The sequence below is a fragment of the Mus pahari genome, chromosome 6 (genome assembly GCF_900095145.1).
Source record: "Mus pahari chromosome 6, PAHARI_EIJ_v1.1, whole genome shotgun sequence".
Taxonomy (NCBI): domain Eukaryota; kingdom Metazoa; phylum Chordata; class Mammalia; order Rodentia; family Muridae; genus Mus; species Mus pahari.
Window position 1 is genome coordinate 88,888,340 of NC_034595.1, and position 12,497 is coordinate 88,900,836.

General features: G+C 53.0%; 1 protein-coding gene across 2 annotated transcripts in view; it reads left to right on the plus strand.

Moving 5' to 3' along the window:
• Positions 1 to 12,497, plus strand: part of Ece1 (endothelin converting enzyme 1) — a 95,740-nt gene that overhangs the window by 61,787 nt on the left and 21,456 nt on the right. For both annotated transcript variants that reach the window (XM_029539613.1, XM_021199513.2), the window contains exons 5-8: positions 3,395 to 3,516; positions 4,777 to 4,923; positions 5,479 to 5,544; positions 6,768 to 6,959. In XM_029539613.1, the coding sequence (XP_029395473.1) occupies positions 3,395 to 3,516; positions 4,777 to 4,923; positions 5,479 to 5,544; positions 6,768 to 6,959 (527 nt within the window). The remainder of the gene's footprint in view (positions 1 to 3,394; positions 3,517 to 4,776; positions 4,924 to 5,478; positions 5,545 to 6,767; positions 6,960 to 12,497) is intronic.

Sequence of the window (12,497 nt, forward strand, 5' to 3'; positions counted from 1 at the left end):
CACACACACACACACACACACACACACACACACACACACACACACACACACCGTAGTGTCCACAGCAGTGGGCCGCTTCCATATTGGAGAGTGATTTTGGTAGATTTGATGATTCAGGCAGGGAGGCGGGGCCAGGACCTCTTAGGGAGTGGGGGTGGGTGGACTGTCTTCTGGCCTGGTTTTTTTTTTCAGCGTACTGACTGGCAAGAAGGAACAAGAAAACAGAAAGACTAGAGCGCCTGTCCCGGCCTCGGCCACTTTTATGCGACCTTGGACTCATTACCAAGGCACTCGCCTATAAATTGGGTGTGATCCAAGTAAGAGCCACTTCTGGGGAAATGTTATGACAAGTTGCACACATGGCCACGCCCACGTGCTGGGAGCCAGTCGCTTTCTCAGGGAGGCTTAAGAATGCCAGGGTTCAGATTCCAGCACACTCATTCATCTCTTCACCTTTGTTGGCGGGTTCCTACCCTCCCCTGGACTCCTTTTCCTTCTCTTTGCCTGGTAACACCACATCCATCTTTCTGTGTTGTCTGATGATGAGATACAGGCCTGACCCCTGGTCTGCACTCGGCACCAGGAAGTGCCGATAGTGTTGTCCCAAAGAGCTGGGCACCTCCTTTATCAGCCCTTCTAAACCCCTGCTCTTGAGGCTTGGAGCAGTCTGTAGTTTATCTAAAACAAACAGTGGCCTTGCCTGGCGGAGACTCCAGGCCCGGCATGCTTCTGCCCCGACAGTGCCGTGACAGCCCTGGAGCCTGAGGGATTCCCAGGCACCCCGTTTCCAGCAGCAGCCCATCTCAGCAGCCTCTGCTTGCCTGCCCCCCCCCCCCGGGCGTTTGCTTCCTAACGCTGGCCAGCATCGACGTGAGAAAGAGATCCAAGAAAAACTCCCAGAGGAAAAAGAGGGCCGATTAAATGGTGTTCTGTCTTTCCTCTCTGGGGCTTTGGGGAAGTGACTGCAGAAGTTTCTGGAACATGGGGTCCCTGGAAGGAAGTAACCAGGCTATTGGAAACTCTGGTGTCTGGTCCCAAGCTGCCAAGTGATCTCCATGCCACTGGGGCCTGAGAGGCCTTTCCTCGCTTTCCCCGCCCCAGAATGTTCTCTGGGCTTTCACATCCCAGTCAGTAGTAGCAGCTGCTGGAGAAGCCAAGCTCAGAGCTCCACTCTCTCCCCTTCATTTTCCAAGTGCCTTTCACCCCTCCTCTGCCACAGTCTGGCCCAAGACCTGTCTTTGTTCACCTGATCCATCGAAGTACCTACCTCTCGTGCAGCTGTCTTTTGTGTTCTCCCACGGGTGTGTGCAAGTGTGTTTCACAGATGTGTACATGTGTGTGTGTGTGTGTGCACTTCCCAGGTGTGCACATGCATATGTGTGCGTTTCGGGGGTGTGTCTATGTGTGTGCATGTGTACTTCACAGGTGTGTGCATGCATGTGTATGCATGTGCATTTTACAAGTGTGTTCATGTGTGTTTGTGTACATTTTACAGGTGTGTGCATGTGTGAGCGTGTGCATTTGGATGCCAGAGCGTGAGGTTAAATGTTTTCCTCCATTGTGTACTCTCTCTTTTTTGAAACAGGATCTCTCACAGAACCTGGATTTCATTGGTTTTGGCTAGGTTGTCTGGCCAGTGAACGGTACAGGAGTCGGTACAGGACACACCCAGATGCCAAGTTCTTAGCGCAGAGATTTATTTATTGCCCAGGACGGGCAGGCTGCTTCTGGATTGAACAAAAGCAGACAGCAACAGCAGATGGTTTGGGGTTTTGTTTGTTTGTTTTCTGTTTGTTTGTTTGTTTGACTAGGCTTTTGAAGAAAAAGGGGGAAGTCTGTGCTAGGTCCTGATCGGACAGGTTATCCAGGGTAGCCAAATAATGAGATTTGATTGTTGGACCTTAGTGTTTAGTCTCAGAAAGGAGCCAGCGGCCAAATAAGGGAATAGACCTTGGGGGGCTTGCTTATTAGGAATGTAATCTTAACAGTGTCAAGGGAGAGGGGGTGGGGGTGAGCAAGCCGTCCTGGTGCCAGGTTTGCCTCGATTGGGCCTGCCAGAGCCCTTCATTCCGCACTCCCCTCTCCCAGACACCATGTTCTGCTTTATTCTACACGTACAGCTCATGGCCGCAGGAACTGAGCTTGGTCAGGGAGGCCTCAAGTGTTCACTCTCTCTCCAGATGCCAGGGAAGGGAGTCAGTCGGTGGCCTCCAGCTGGAACTCAGAACACACTGTGACCAGCACAGCCAGGCTGTCCTGGGAAGCCTGTCTCTAGGTCTCTTATCTTGGTGGCCTTGGAGGCCTAGGGAAAGCAGATGCCAGATGCCAGGCTCATTCTTTTTTTTTTTTTTAAAGATGTATTTATTTATTATATGTAAGTACACTGTAGCTGTCTTCAGACACCCCAGAAGAGGGCATCAGATCTCATTACAGATGGTTGTGAGCCTTTGGAAGAACAGTCAGTGCTCTTAACCACTGAGCCATCTCTCCAGCCCCGCCAGGCTCATTCTTGAGCTCAGAGTTCTGTCTCTGATGCTGGCCATGGCCTCTCAGGGTCACAGCCAGAGCCAGATGTGGATGGTGAGAGACACCTTCTGGGGCCTGGCCATCAGCACCTGGTGGTTCTAGCTCCTCCTAGCCCCTCTCAGGAGGAAGTGGGGGAGTCCGTTTCTAATGAGTGCAGTCTTTCAAACCCAACTCCTGCCGTTCTCCCTGGCAAGGTCATCTGGGAGCTGAAAACCTAGGCGGGGTTTCCTACCTTCCAGGCAAGGGATTGGGGCCACGTGCTGTCCTGCTCGGTGGGTGCAGGCTTTAGTCAGGGTTACTATTGCGGTGATGAAACACCGTGACCAGAAGCAAGTTGGGGAGGAAAGGGTTTATTCAGCTTTGTATCTGAAGGAACTCAGGGCAAGAACCTGGAGGCAGGAGCTGATGCAGAGGCCATGGAGGAGTGCAACTTACTAGCTTTTTCCTTATAGCTTGCTCAGCCTGCTTTCTTATAGAACCCGGGACCATCCAGGGACGGCCCCACCCACAGTGGGCGGGGTCTTCCTCCATCCATCACTAATTAGGATGTCCTGCAGGCTTGCTTACAGCCTGATCTTATGGAGGCATTTTCTTGAGGGTCCCTCCTCTGAGATGGCTTTAGCTTGTGTCAGATTGACACAAAACTATGCAGCACAGCACACATTGCCACCCCAGAGACATCTGCGAGGTCATCTTGCAGAGAGAAGAAACCAAGGACACACAGAGGTGCTTGAGTACGACCCTAGGACAAGGCTTTTCCTCCGCGGACAGTAATTTACCGGGATACTTCTGTACAGCTGGGAGCGCTGAGGATCCAGGAAGAACTCACCCCGCTGGGACACAACTCTGTTATTTCTTGACCTTCTAGAAAATGCCACAGCCAGCGCGAGCGAGGCCGAGAGAAAAGCCCAAGTGTACTACCGTGCGTGCATGAACGAAACTAGGATCGAGGAGCTTCGGGCCAAGCCCCTGATGGAGCTGATTGAGAAGGTGGGTGTTCAGGTGGGACGGACGACCACCACATGAGCTTCCCACCAGTCCCTCCAGCTCACCTCACACCTCCAGTTGCCACGCCAGCCAGGACTCAGAGCCTGTCTGTCTGTCTACTGTAGGTATTGGGATTGCCTGAGCATGTGTGTGCATGGCTCTGTGTGGGTGGATCTGTCTGTGTGGGTGGAATGGGGTGTGTGTCTGCATCTGCTGGGGACAAGCATGTATGTGCCCAGATGGGGGGCAGGGACTGTAATGACTAAGCCTTCTCTATTGCTCTTCTGGTCCTGTGTGTATGTGGAGGGGTTTGCTGGTCTTGAAGCACCCTAAGACACTTGGTCAGAAATAGTTCTCTATAGTTCTCTTCAAGAGGAGGTCCCTGCTGATTATTAATAAGTCCTTCATCTGTTTCCTCTTTGCTTTGGTTTTGTGTGTGTGTGTGTGTGTGTGTGTGTGTGTGTGTGTGTGTGTGTGTGTTGAGACAGGGTCACTGTATTGATTAGGGTTTTAACTGCTGTGAACAGACACCATGACCAAGGCAACTCTTATAAGGACAACATCTAATTGGGGCTGGCTTATAGATTCAGAGGTTCAGTCCAGTATCATGAGTTCTGTATCTTTATCTAAAGGCTGCTAGTGGAAGATTGACTTCTAGACATGTAGGGTAAGGGTCTTAAACCCACGCCCACAGTGACACACCTACTGCAACAAGGCCATACCTCCTAATAGTGCCACTCCCTGGGCCAAGCATATACCAATCATCACAGTCACATAGCCCAGGCTGGCCTCTAACTTCCTTTGTAGCCAACGGTGCCCTTGAACTGCTGCTGCATTGCCATGCTGCATGCTGAGGTCATGGGTATGTGTCACCACCATGCCTGGTTTTATACAGTACTAGAGACAGGGCATTGTGCTTGCAACACATGGACTCTGCCAAACAAGCTACATCGTTAGTCTCCTGCCTCAACCAGTCTACTCTGAGTGCATCAACACTGTTGGGTGGCCTTCTGGGAGGGCAGCCAAGGCTAGCCAGGAGGGAGGGCAGCCAAGGCTAGCCAGGAGGGAGGGCAGCCAAGGCTAGCCAGGCTTCCTGGTGCAGAGAGGTGGCTGGGGACGCTTTCTTGCCACTTTTGCTCCCTCAAAGGACTTTACCTCTCAGCTCACCTCGGGGAAGGTCTTGTAGCACACGCGCGTGCACACACACACACACACACACACACACACACACACACCAAACCTCTGGCTGCTCTCTCTCCACAGCTTGGAGGCTGGAATATCACAGGACCCTGGGCCAAGGACAACTTCCAGGACACGCTGCAGGTGGTCACAGCTCACTACCACACCTCACCCTTCTTCTCTGTCTACGTCAGCGCGGACTCCAAGAACTCCAACAGCAACGTGATCCAGGTGGGCTGAGCCACGGAGGTGACGTGAACTTCTGGACATGACTGGTGACAGACACCCTTGGCTCCCCTGCCACAGCCCCTGGCCTTTGTAGCTCTGGTTGGAATGGATTTGAGTCCATCTCTCCCTGCTCTCACCTCACCTCACCCATCCATACCAACCACCTGCTGTGTGGCCTTTGGCAAGTGGCTAAGCCTCTCTGAACTGTAATTTCCTTGTCAACCAAACACAGTGTAATAACACTTACTTGAGATGAGGTATGTCAAGATGGGAGCAGAATGCTTCTGTGGTAACCTTCTGGAATGTTCCTCTCCTCCCTGACCAACTCTCAGGAGGCTCCTCACCATCACTGTCTGCACCAGATCCCATTGCAGTTCTTCAGGGGAGCTGCCATTTCCCTTATCGGGGGGGAAATGTGCCTGTGTCATCCCTGGTCCCTCAGTGGATATGCCGGTGGTAGTGACTCTCAGCTTCTTCTCCTGTTCCTGCTGGTACCTGCCCCAGGGAAGGTAGAGGACAAGCAGGGAGCCTCCCCACTCACCCCAAATCCCTCTGCAGGTGGACCAGTCCGGCCTTGGCTTGCCCTCCAGAGACTATTACTTGAACAAGACTGAGAATGAGAAGGTAAGCTTACCCAGCCCGCCCCGCTCTGCCCACCCAGCCCTCCCAGAAGCCTCAGAAACTTGGCTTTTACAGAGAGCTCAGTTTCCTGAAGGCCAACAGGCAGTCCTGGGGCGGTGTGGCGGGGAGGGGAGAGTGGCGTCCCCAAGCATCCAGCATCAGAGCCAGGTGCTGCGGGTACAGGAGACACCGGTTATCCCTTCTCTAAAGAAGACAATGGCGGCAGCCGCCAGCGTTTGTGAGTGCTAGGACTTTTGTGGTCCTCACCTCGGTCAAGCTGATAAGACTCTCGCCTTGTGAGGCCCAGAGACACTCAGCGACTGCTCACCGTCACACAGCCATTAAGTGTGTTGCACCCCTGGAGCCAGCTCCATTATTCCCCCTGTGCCCACTCAGTGCCCAGTGACGGGGAGATGGTCCCCATGGACCTTGCTTGAGGAGAGGCAAGCCTCACTTGACTGATCACCCAGCCAGAGGCTCAGCCTCACACGGTTAGCGGAGGGGCAGCTGAAGGACGTGAAGGCAAGGGCTTGACTCAGATCAGGGGACGAGAGGTGGCAGGTGGCAGACTAAAAATTGGGCCAGCAAGGTGGCTTAGCAGGCAAAGACGGTTGTCATGCAAACTTGGTAACCTGAGTTCCATCTCGTGTGTGTGTGTGTGTGTGTGTGTGTGTGTGTGTGTGTGTCCATCCGTGCGTCCCCAACACTCATTGTGCGTGTGTGCACACACGCACACACACACACAAAGATGAATTCTAGAATGAGCAGAGATGGGGCCAGACCAGCAGGGCCACCTGTCCCACCCTAGGGCCTGTGGAAGCACGTCACTTGAACCCTAGGGGCTGAGGGGAGCCAGTGGACAGACACAGCATCCAACTGGAGCCTGAGTTTCAGAAGCTTGGCTTGACACGTGCCTGTAATCCGAGCATTTGGGAGACTGAAACAGGATTTCCATGAGTGCCAGACCAGCCTAGGCTACTGAGTAAAAATTCCTTGTCTCAAACATAGAAAATCAAGCCAGGCACACACCTTGAGGGAGAGAGAGACGGGTGGCTGTCTGTGAGTTCTAAGACAGTCGGGGCTACACAGTGAGACCTGTCTCTGTAAGATAAAATGTGGGTTTTCTAGGCAGAGCCTTTGACTGTGCGCACGGGGCTGCAGCCTGTCCTGCCCTCCTCTGGGGCTGAGGGCAGCAAGTGGCTGCCACTGACTTGCTGGTCCCACAGGTCCTGAGTGGATACCTGAACTACATGGTCCAGCTGGGGAAGCTGCTGGGCGGCGGGGACGAGGACGCCATCCGGCCTCAGATGCAGCAGATCCTAGATTTTGAGACCGCGCTGGCCAACATCACCATCCCCCAAGAGAAGCGCAGAGATGAGGAGCTCATCTACCACAAAGTCACAGCTGCCGAGCTGCAGGTAAACTGACCATGCGAGGTGTGTGCCGGGGGCTAGGCTTCAGGAGGCTCTGGGGACCCCACGCTGCACACCCACCTTACCAGATCCTTGAAGTGACCTGATAAAGAAGGGCGGGTGTTGATCTACCTGGTCACAGGTGGAAAGACTGAGGCTCAGGGAGGGACCCTCACCCAGAAAAGACCACGAGGATAGGATGCCAAAGCGAGGTGGCTTTCTGAGACGTTTCCCTGAAACTGCTGTGGTGATCACGGCCCCCACGTTTCCATCCTCTCCTGTACCATGTTTAATTTATTTAATTTATTTAAAGTTTAATTCATTTATTTTACTATTTTGAGATAGAGATATTATATATCACAGGCCGCCTTTGAACTCATTATGTAGCCAAGGATGACCTTGAACTTCAGATCCTCCTGCCTCTGTCTCTCAAGTGCTGGGATTACAGGTGTGCACCACCATGCCACTACATTTTATCTTATTTTATTTTATCTTATTTTATTTTAGAGATGGGGTTTCTCTGTGTAGCCTTGGCTGTTCTGGAACTCACTCTGTAGACCAGGCTGGCCTTGAACACAGAGATCCACCTGTTTCTCCCTCCAAGTGCTGGGATTGAATGCATGCGCCACCTCCTCCTATGGGATGCTGGGGACGCACCAGGGGTTTCTGCGTGCTGGGCAAGCCGTCTACTGACTGAGCTACATCTCCTGCCTATTCTGAGCAGGACAGCCAAGTGGTTAGGACCAGAGGTTCCCGAGCTGCAGAGGAGCTGGTTGGCTCCCTGGACTGTGACATGTCCTTGCGTTGTAACTGCTGCTTGGACCTGATTGGTGTGAGGACCTGATAGCTAGAGGTCTGCTGACCCCTCTGTAGTTAGTCCAGGCTCCCCCTTCCACTCCATCTCCTCTGTAGTTAGTCCAGGCTCCCCCTCCGTGACTGCTTGGGGTTCAGGGATCCTCAGTTGATGGCCTGCCGGTTTCTCTGTTTCTGTCTGTCTTGCTGGCCAGTCTTGTCTTAGGACCCCAAGGGGAGTCAGGTGGCACTGTTGACCGAGCCTTGCTCTTGTCAGGAGGGAACACCATGACTGTCAGAGTTTCAGTACCATGTTTCCATAGTCCTCCCATCTGACCAGTCAGCTGACCTCCCATCCGTCTGTCCCGTCTTCAGAGGGGACACTACATTTTACAGGTTCCTTCCTTCAGGTGCACATGGGCTTGTTCTTCCACGCCCCTCCCCCACCCCCCAGCCAGCCTGCCTACTAAGAAGTAGTCTGCGTCTCTCTGTTAAAGGCTTTGAGGAAGAGAAGCTGGGCTCTAGGCCTGGATAAGAAAGGCTAGGGACGCATCCACGTGTAATGGTTGGTACACTTCGGCTAGGCCCTAAGAGTCCCAGGAAGTGCCACAGCCCACTCAGGCCTCCCGCAGCTGCAAGCTGCCGGCAGGTTCCCGGGGGAAGTGGTGCCCGACCGGTTGTTACGGAGACAGGTAGTCGGTGTTGGGCACCATCTGCCACTGTTTTCCTGCTCTGAGGCTAAAAGGTTGAAGGAGATGTTCTTTGCATGGCATAATTTAGTTTGCTCCAGCCTTTTGGGTCTTACCATGGTGGCCCCTCAGTAGCCTGATGCTCAAATTGATGCTTAGAGTGGTATAGGGCACAGTAGCCCTTGAGCACGTCACCCAGTGGTCACCAGAGTCACCTTCCTCCTCTTCCCTGAACTTTTAAGTTATTCTTCCACAGAATAATAAGGGAGAAGAAAGACAACTGGTTCTGCATACCCACTTCTCCGTGGTGCTCGGGTGGGAGGGGTCCTTTAGGGGAGCCAGCCTACGAGGGCTAGCCTGGGCTTGGGCTCAGAACATGGCACTGCCGTACTCCATCTCAAGCTGTGTGAGCTAAGGCAGGTCACAAGACTCAGCTCCTGGAGCCTCAGTCTTCTGGACTAAGCCTCTCTCCCCATCGGCCCCCCCTGATGTGATGAGGCATAGAGGAATAAGCAGGTAAAATGTCGATGCTTGTTTCTGTGACCTGCTGTGCTCCCTGGGTCCCCAGCAGTAAAATAATGACAGTTAATTTAGCGCAGAATATCTTCTCTGATAGCTGAAGATTAATTTTATTTCCACCACCAGCTTCAGGATGTGGTCCTCGGCTAGCCCGGCTGCCTTAACCAGATGGCTCCAGGCTAGCTCAAAATAGAGGCTGGGTTTAATGAATCACACCTCCAGCATTGCTTCTCCAGCTGCCAGTCCCCTCCTTCGTAGGAGCTTCCGGGCCACAGGTCATTGGGGAGTAAACTTCCTCCTCTGCTTGTTTCCTCATGGGGATGGGGTTTTAGGGTGTCTTCTCCTTGTTCTGTTTTATTTCCAGGGTTGGGAACTGAACCCAGAGCCTACATCTAGGCGATTGGTCTACCACTCAGCTATGGCCCAGTCTTAGTTTGTTTTTTTCAAAGATTTGTATTTATTATTTTAAATTGTGTGTATATGTGTATGTCCCCTTGTGTGTGCACACATGCAATTGCTCACAGAGTCCAGAAGGGGGAGTTGGATTCCCCTTGAGCTGGAGTTACACACAGCTGTTAGCCTGACATGGGCTCTATGAACCAAACTTGGGTCTTCTATAAAAGCAGCCGGATGCTGTTTCCCACTGAGACACCTCTCCAGACCCGCATATTTATATAGCTAACACAGGCTGGCCTCAAACTACACAGCCTGGACCTTGCTGTGTAGACCAGGCTGAGCTTAAACTCACAGACATCCACCTGGTTCTGCCTCCACCGGGCTTATAGTGATGTGCCACTGTGTCCGGTTATACAATGTGCTTTGATCAAATTCACCTCTCTTCTCCCCAGCCCCTCCCATATCCACCTCTCTTCTCCCCAGCCCCTCCCATATCCACCTCTCCTCTCCCCAGCCCCTCCCATATCCACCTCTCCTCTCCCCAGCCCCTCCCATATCCACCTCTCTTCTCCCCAGCCCCTCCCATATTCACCTCTCCTCTCCCCAGCCCCTCCCATGCCTCCCTTTCACCTTCACCAGCCTCATGCCATCTTTTTATTTATTTATTTATTTTAAATAACCCACCAAGTCCAGTTTGTGCTGCCCGTGGGCTCATGGTATGGACTGCCCACTGGAGCATGGTCAACCTACTAAGGATCAAAGCCTTAAGGGAAATTGACTCCCTCTCGCCCTAGGCCATCAACTGTCAGTCATCCCAGCTAGGGGTGGGGCTTGGGAGCCCCTCCCTCCTTGCCGGAGTGTTGACTGCCTTGATCTTGTGCAGGCAGCCACAGCTGCAGTGAGGCACAGAGTCCAGGGTTCTAACGTGTCCCAGAAGACACGGTTTTGGCCCCTGCACGAGCTCACGCCATGAATAAGATCGGTGTGTGTATGACCCCCTCAGCCTTGGTCATTTTGAGACAGGGTCTTACATAGCACAGACAGGCCTGAAACCTCATGACTTTGCGTCTCTGTCTCTCCAGCGCCAGGGCTTCCCAAGCCTCTTTGAGTTGGTTGGTACTCAGCAGGGCTCCTTGGCTTCAAGTGTGGAAAATAGAACTTCTCAATGTCCTCAGGGGGACTGAGTCACAGAGAATGGCCCAGTTGACTAAAACAGCTATCGCTATGGAAACATGTTAAGTTAGGACTCACTGAAGCAATTGAGGCTGGAAATTTAAAAAAAACCCTAGCGTTCAGCCACGGCTCCTCACCTCAGAGCCAGGGCACTTGCAGGGCGACATCTGCTCACCCTATAGGACCAGGTTGTGCAGAGACCATAGCGATTTTCACCATTGACATTTCTGTCAGAGGGTTCCAGTGACACGTGGCTCTCACAAAGTATGTGAGCAGTGACATTTGTAAAGGTATCCGTTTTTCCCCGGGTCTTGGCCAGAGACAGGATCCTGCCACCAGGTGACTCTGATGACTGAGCCGTTAAGATCTCACCAGATGCATTTCTCAACTTGTAGTCACCCGGAGGCAGAGGATCTGCCAGGAGGCGGGCAGAGAGGGCAAGCCAGGGGGGCTTGGTATAGTGCAAGCCATTTCCACAGGGCAAAACAGGCAGTTCTGGGCGATGAGAGTTTTCCTTCCTCCACATTAGAGAAAGTCTGTGAAGTGGCTCTGAATCCACGAGGTGATTCCTGCTGGAGACCCCATCGTGTCTGCTCATTTCTGGCTCACATCTCTTGCTCCCTGGCAGCAGGGATGTGTTTGTGGCACACCAGCCGGCTGCCTACTGTGCAGTTTTCCTTTCCAGCCCAGTTACAGTCAGCCTTGGTCGGAAGGCTCACCATCGCCATCGCTGCCAGTGACTCAAATCAGCCCCTTGCTGAGAACTGGCTGGGAGCTTTAATCAGCTCACCGGTGCCTTTGAAATCTGGACATTCCTTCAGCTTCATCCTGGGCCTCATCCCTGCTCTCTCCTGCAGTAGCTGAGATGCTCTTTGATGCCCAGCAGCAGGGTGCTAGGGGTGTAGCCCACATGCTTAGAGTTCAGCCCTAACACTGCCAACAAGCAAATAAACCCGGAGGTGACTGAACCCACTTTGTAGACCTGCCCAGGCTCCAGCCGCCACGTGCCCTTGGGAAAATCACCATTCATCAGGTATAGAGTTGCTTGTTAGGAAAAGGGTCGTAGGGACGACCTCTGTCCTCCCCAAGGACAAGCAGTGTGCCGCTGTGCTCTGATGTGACAGGGGGACGTCTTGGTGTCGCCTGACTTTTTCCACAGGAAGGGCTTTTACAGCTCAGGTATCTGCTCACTTTCTTTATCCGCTTGACATTTTCTACTTCTTCAAGGGAAATGAGAACAGAATTTGACATTCCTCAGGGCCAGGGCCACTCGAGACAGAACCTGAACAGCCATCGGAATGGCTGCCATTGATGGCCCAGTGGCTAAGAGTCAGGGACCCATGGTGCACTGATGTCAATGGGCATCTTTGCCGAAACAGTCTCCGTCGCCCTGAAAGACCCAGAGTTCTGAAAAGCAGCATTCTAAAAATAACTGGGCACGTAGATGACACGGGGCTGGAGCTGACCATTCCAGTGTTGTGCAACCCTGCTCGGGGACACTGTGCTAAGAAGTGAAGTTGGCCAGTTACAAAAGGGCAAGCCTTGGGGGCTGGGAGGTGGGGGACAGAAGCTCAGTGAAAGAGCATTGGCCTTGTGTGTAAAAGCCCCAAGTTCAAGCCCAAGCATCAGGGAGAAAAAAATGACAAGAACCGAGACCGTCTTTATGTCCAGTTATCTGAAGTTCTTGGGGCAGTAGAAAGGGATAGAAGACAGAGTGGGTGGTTTCTACCCCTGGGGACTTGGGAAGCAGGGAGTAGAGTTCTTCAGCCTGGTAAAATGCTGAGACACTGAGGCAGGACGGGGGAGGGGTGGCGGCACAAAGCAGTGCATGTCTGAAGCCACACAGCTGGACTCAGTCATGCTTCAGGTGAGCCTGGCGTGATGGTGCAGTCCCACTAGGAGGTCACAGAGGCAGGAGGATCACTTCAAGTTCAAGGCCAACCTGATCTACATAGTGATACTTTGTTGCGGGGGG